The 6,776-nt window shown below is 33.7% G+C and overlaps 1 protein-coding gene across 2 annotated transcripts in view; it reads right to left on the reverse strand.

The window, feature by feature from the left end:
• The window catches only part of LOC111635130 (RNA-binding protein 1-like), a 47,870-nt gene extending 43,236 nt beyond the window's left edge, over positions 1-4,634 (reverse strand). Inside the window, exon 1 of one of the 2 annotated variants that reach the window (XR_002758340.1) lies at positions 4,366-4,634. Coding sequence is in view for 1 of the 2 variants with exons in the window: in XM_023379988.1 (XP_023235756.1) it covers positions 4,366-4,546 (181 nt within the window). In the remaining variant the exon portion in view is untranslated. The remainder of the gene's footprint in view (positions 1-4,365) is intronic. The other variant, XM_023379988.1, reaches the window with a different exon arrangement.
• Between the last annotated feature and the right edge of the window lie 2,142 nt (positions 4,635-6,776).

A 6,776-nucleotide genomic window follows, 5' to 3' on the forward strand; every position in this document is an offset into this window, starting at 1 on the left:
TATAGCAGCGCTGTCCAACTGGCGGCCCGCGGGCCGTATACGGCCCGCCAAATAATTTTTACGGCCCGCGAGTACATTTTACTATGAATAAATTTATGTTACTAAATTATTATTATTAATATTAAAATTATTTTACTACCGTGTTTCCCCGAAAATAAGAGTGTCTTATATTAATTTTTGCTCTGAAAAATGCACTAGGTCTTATTTTCAGGGAATGTCTTATTTTTTCCAGGAAGAAGAATTCACATTTATTATTGAACAAAAAATTCCCAAGTCGAAGTTAGATGAGAGTTACGTATATCCGGTGTGTCGAACTGTCGCCTTTTTATAGCATCAACATCAGACTCACTGACCAATTAGTGCTTACTGAACCATAGCACTATGCAAATGTCGTGTGGTTTATCAACCTTCTTGGCCCCCGAAATGTTTGATAAAGAAAATATGGCCCGCAGACTATGATAAGTTGGACAGCGCTGGTATATGCTATCCTAAGATGATATATATCCTATATATGATTAAATTAAAGCATTTTTTTAATTCAAAAATACATTAATTTATTAGTTTAGTAGTGAACAGCAAGTTATATGGTGGGTCTATTTAAATATTTATGATTAAATTTGAATTTTTCAAACTATATGGAAATAAGTATTAATTCCTTCATAAAAAATTGTGTTATTTTTGTAGACTCGTATGCAATAATTTTTGGGGAAATTTAGGTTTTGAAAATATTCTGCATTCCTGCTATTTTCTAGTGAAAATGTTTAAAGACAGACTTTTAGCAAAGTCATTTTCCACTAGACGATACAAACTCGAGAACAAATGATATGCTTATCACGTATTGAGAATTGTAAGCATGGTTTTACACTTTTAGCAAAGTTTGCAAGATGACAATTCATTTTGAAATCTCAGATTATAGTACCCTTTTGTTTTCTAAATATATTTGATTTATTTCAATTACCATATTTTATAGACTATAAGACATTATGGACTATAAGAGGCACCTTAATTTTTAAGCAATTTTTTAAAAAGAACACTTTTACCATTATTTTTATAAACTACTAACAAAAATATTGTACTGTTACCGATAATACAAATCACTTTCAATTCAAGTTCACTGGCACTGTAGACTGCAATGACGAATCATAGGCTAGACAGTGTTCTGGGTTTGTGATGGTGGGGTGGGAGGGAGACAGTGTTAGCAAGCTTGTGAATCCCCACAACTCATGTTTGTTGCATCGATGCATTGCTGCTGCCAGTTGAATTCAATGTTGCCAGATAGAGACAGATTTCCTGCGTCATCAAATATATGGCCATTTTTAAGACTGGCGAGAATTTGAAATCAAACACTAGACATTTTTATATTAATTTCGAGTATAAGATGCACCTGAATTTTGGAGGCAATTTTTCGAAGAAAAAAGTGCGTCTTATAGTCCGTAAAATACGGTAGTACAAATACAAGCCTTTATTCTCATATTCAAATATAACTATGAATATCAGCCATTTGAAATAATCTCAAAGCAGATGCATATCACATGATTTTGTCATTCTCATTTCATGTTCATTTCATCAAGCAAAAAATGGTTTTGCTAAAAGTCCTTATTATAGAAAAACATTATTATTGTGATAAATGCAAAGGTAAAATTTTCAAATTTTCAGAATAATGAATGGACAGATCTCAATGTGACAATATAAAGCAGTAAGTAGTGAAATAACTGGCAAAATTTTTTGAATTTTCAAAGGAATTACTTTTATGTTTTTATTTTCAGTACAGTGGAACCCCAGTTAACGAACTTAATCCGTTCCACGACTCCGTTCGTTAACTGAATTATTCGTTAACCGAAGCGATTTTTCTCATAGAAATTAATGCAAATGCAATTAATTCGTTCTAATCTCCGAAATTTTTGTGATTTTATTTGTAATATACAGTAATTTTCTTTGATGAAAATGCAGGAAAACGTAGTATCTATCATTACAGCAACAAACATGTAAACTTTGTTTAATAAAATAGCACTGTACATACCTTCGTTTGTTGTAGTTGGTGGCAGAAAAGTGGAGATATACGAACCTTAATGCTTAGAAGGGGAATCCCCTCCAAAAAAATAACGAATAGCACTTCATCGGAAGATTCTTCGAGTCGAAGTCTCTTTCGGTAAAAAACCCACNATATTTTTCAATATATTTATTTTGTTTGTACAAAATAAAAAAATAATTTTTAACGATATAATAGTCTTTCGTTAGGCTTAACATCAATGAAAATTCAATGTGAAGCGACACATAATGGAGAAAAATGTCAAGATGGGATAAATTAATATATTTTTTCGTACGTAATCAGTTATCTGAAACATCGATCTTCTGAACAACCCCAGTCCCCAATTGATTCGGATAATCGACACTCTACTGTATTCTATATATCTCAAAGAACATCAGACTTCCACCTTGAAAGGGCTGGCCAACACTGCATTAAAACCTGACCCCAACATAGTTGTATATTTCAACCATACACATCTCCTATACATCACCTCCCACAAAGAACAGTTTAAGATATTTAATACAAATATACTTTATTACACAAACATAGAATATTACTACAATGAAATTTAGATATTTAATTAAAAAGTTACATGTTAATAAACAGTTTAGATATTTAATCAAAATTTTAACTGGAATGCTCTATCATGGGTTAGTTTTACAGCAAAATATGTCCATTGCTGTGTTTGAATGCTAGCAATGGCAAAATGATGTAGAGAGTGCACATCAGAAAAAAAATAAAAGATCAGAGTATGTTTGTAAAATGAACTGATTGTGATATATCAGGAACATTCCAATACACTAATCTATGGTAGAAAAAAACATATGTACTTGGCACCATAATTGAAATTATTAGGAAAAAAAAGCTGATGAAAGAGAAATTGGTTATCTCTCTAAATTTAATCATAACTTTGAATTTTGTTGTCTGTACATAAAAATAATCCTATGCAATTATCAACTTCAGTATTAACATTTGCTTTCCAATCTGATTATTTAATTTATTGGTGCCTTATTTTCTATATAAAATGCCATCACACAAAATCATTATTTCAAAAAACTTTGGCTTATTTAAAAAATGAATCATCATCATCATCATCATATTGATAACATGTCACTCTTAAGGCATATGGAAACTTAACTTTGCTTTTCTCAAAATTATTACCTGAAAATTTATTAAATTAGAGTTATATTGATTTTTTTGGTAAATGTACCAATAATATTCCAATTCGAGTAAAAATGCAAGAAAAATTTTCATATCATTTTATACAGATGACAAGAAAAACAGTAGATAACTGTGAACCACCGGGAAGGGGGGGTAGGTCTCCCGATCCGGCAACAGGTTGTTAAACCTTTTCACTGTCAGGATGGGTGGAAGGATTCTTTTTCCCGCAGTAACGGGCTTTAATGCTTCGGGTCGAGTGGCGGAGGGAGGAGTGCGTCGGTGAGACGTCAGGCAATATACGAGTAAACGAGGAGGCCAGATGTAACATAAGAAAAATTAACAATTTATTTAAAGCAAGTTTCGGGTAGTACATCATCTAGTTCGCGTCCCTAAAACGTGGAGAGACCGAGAGAGAGCTTACAATAATTGGTTCCATACCTCTTGATCTGTTATCCACTGAGGAAAATTCTCCACTCTTAGATTTAGGAAAGTTCACGGGTTAAAAATTTAAACCTTTGATGTAGGAAAGTTCACTGTTTAAAAAGGACACTATTTTTAAAGTTATCGGCTCCTGGCACCTGCTCTGGAACGACTCCCCCGAGAAGGGGAAGGAAGGAGTTTTTATAAGATCGGCGTGGGAGAATGGTCATGTGATTGATTGTTGTGAGGTAAAAGGTACGCAGATGGGTCAGAGTTGTTCCTGGGACCATACTAACTATCAACTTAGCAGTTGGAATGTGGGATTAGTTTCGAAATGAACGGATGTTTACCTCGAATAGAAAGGGGCGATAGCCATTTTTCTTTTCTCCTTTTAGTAAGTTAAAGGAAAGTTTGATTAAATTTTTAGGCAAATACGGGACATTGAATCGGCAAATAATCGGTAAAAATTCCGGATCTCACATAACTTTGTAGTTGTAAAACCAGTTACAATTTTAAAACCTGTTTTTTTTAATCAAATATTTTTTCTTTGTTTTCAAGGGAAGTTTTAATTTTGATGACCAAGTAGCCTACAGAGAAAAGTCAGTCATCAAAAGTTTCTATTCTGGAATTTTGACACTGAATAAATGGTGATTCCTTTTACAACAGATTATGTCTTCAATTTAATTTTTAAATATTGTCGTTATTTTGTAATAAAATAAAAATTAAAAATGTCACATTTAAAAACTAGGGATTACCATATAGACCCAGCACTCTCTCAGACAACTGTTTCTTCACATCCACCCATCCAATCATATCTCCACTTATAATCACATGTTCCTGAGGGTTGCATTCATCCAAGATGTCTTGTAAATTTTCCCAAAATTCACATTTTAAACATCCACAGGGACATACATAATGACAACAACCACTCTGCATCTTCACTTTGAAGAACACCCACCATCAGTCTTTCATTCACTTGCTTATACTCCTTCATGCATGCACTAACTAAAACCTATTCTTGCATCTGCTCATTGTGGGTGCGTTTACTTCTGAGTTAGCAGTGCTAATTCTGATAACCGGATGTGACGTCATTAGCACGTGTATTCGTGCTTGCTTGTCCAATTCGAAAGTGAACACATACGCTAACAAGAAATATGGCGGTTTCCAGCCATATTTCTTGTTAGCGTATGTGTTCACTTTCGAATTGGACAAGCAAGCACGAATACACGTGCTAATGACGTCACATCCGGTTATCAGAATTAGCACTGCTAACTCAGAAGTAAACGCACCCACAATGAGCAGATGCAAGAATAGGTTTTAGTTAGTGCATGCATGAAGGAGTATAAGCAAGTGAATGAAAGACTGATGGTGGGTGTTCTTCAAAGTGAAGATGCAGAGTGGTTGTTGTCATTATGTATGTCCCTGTGGATGTTTAAAATGTGAATTTTGGGAAAATTTACAAGACATCTTGGATGAATGCAACCCTCAGGAACATGTGATTATAAGTGGAGATATGATTGGATGGGTGGATGTGAAGAAACAGTTGTCTGAGAGAGTGCTGGGTCTATATGGTAATCCCTAGTTTTTAAATGTGACATTTTTAATTTTTATTTTATTACAAAATAACGACAATATTTAAAAATTAAATTGAAGACATAATCTGTTGTAAAAGGAATCACCATTTATTCAGTGTCAAAATTCCAGAATAGAAACTTTTGATGACTGACTTTTCTCTGTAGGCTACTTGGTCATCAAAATTAAAACTTCCCTTGAAAACAAAGAAAAAATATTTGATTAAAAAAAACAGGTTTTAAAATTGTAACTGGTTTTACAACTACAAAGTTATGTGAGATCCGGAATTTTTACCGATTATTTGCCGATTCAATGTCCCGTATTTGCCTAAAAATTTAATCAAACTTTCCTTTAACTTACTAAAAGGAGAAAAGAAAAATGGCTATCGCCCCTTTCTATTCGAGGTAAACATCCGTTCATTTCGAAACTAATCCCACATTCCAACTGCTAAGTTGATAGTTAGTATGGTCCCAGGAACAACTCTGACCCATCTGCGTACCTTTTACCTCACAACAATCAATCACATGACCATTCTCCCACGCCGATCTTATAAAAACTCCTTCCTTCCCCTTCTCGGGGGAGTCGTTCCAGAGCAGGTGCCAGGAGCCGATAACTTTAAAAATAGTGTCCTTTTTAAACAGTGAACTTTCCTACATCAAAGGTTTAAATTTTTAACCCGTGAACTTTCCTAAATCTAAGAGTGGAGAATTTTCCTCAGTGGATAACAGATCAAGAGGTATGGAACCAATTATTGTAAGCTCTCTGTCGGTCTCTCCACGTTTTAGGGACGCGAACTAGACGTTATACTACCCGAAACTTGCTTTAAATAAATTGTTAATTTTTCTTATGTTACATCTGGCCTCCTCGTTTACTCGTATATTGCCTGACGTCTCACCGATGCACTCCTCCCTCCGCCACTCGACCCGAAGCATTAAAGCCCGTTACTGCGGGAAAAAGAATCCTTCCACCCATCCTGACAGTGAAAAGGTTTAACAACCTGTTGCCGGATCGGGAGACCTACCCCCCCTTCCCGGTGGTTCACAGTTATCTACTGTTTTTCTTGTCATCTGTATAAAATGATATGAAAATTTTTCTTGCATTTTTACTCGAATTGGAATATTATTGGTACATTTACCAAAAAAATCAATATAACTCTAATTTAATAAATTTTCAGGTAATAATTTTGAGAAAAGCAAAGTTAAGTTTCCATATGCCTTAAGAGTGACATGTTATCAATATGATGATGATGATGATGATTCATTTTTTAAATAAGCCAAAGTTTTTTGAAATAATGATTTTGTGTGATGGCATTTTATATAGAAAACTAGTGGACCCGACAGACGTTGTCCTGTCTACACGTCTTTAATTTGAAAATTTTAAACTTTATTTAATAAGCTAAAACATTCTGGACCATTTTGATGAAAATTATTATTCAAATGTTATGACAATATCTAACGTCATTACATGTAAATTTATTACAATTAGACTAATCGATAGCGTGTGAGTATGTGTAATGAAATCTTCAACTTTTTTTTAATTAAAGGTAAAAAAGCTTACACTCAAACTATTTTATTTAAAAAATATATTTTTTTAT

The sequence above is a fragment of the Centruroides sculpturatus genome, unplaced genomic scaffold, assembly GCF_000671375.1.
Source record: "Centruroides sculpturatus isolate CEXI.00-Female unplaced genomic scaffold, Cexi_2.0 scaffold688, whole genome shotgun sequence".
In the NCBI taxonomy this organism is placed as follows: domain Eukaryota; kingdom Metazoa; phylum Arthropoda; class Arachnida; order Scorpiones; family Buthidae; genus Centruroides; species Centruroides sculpturatus.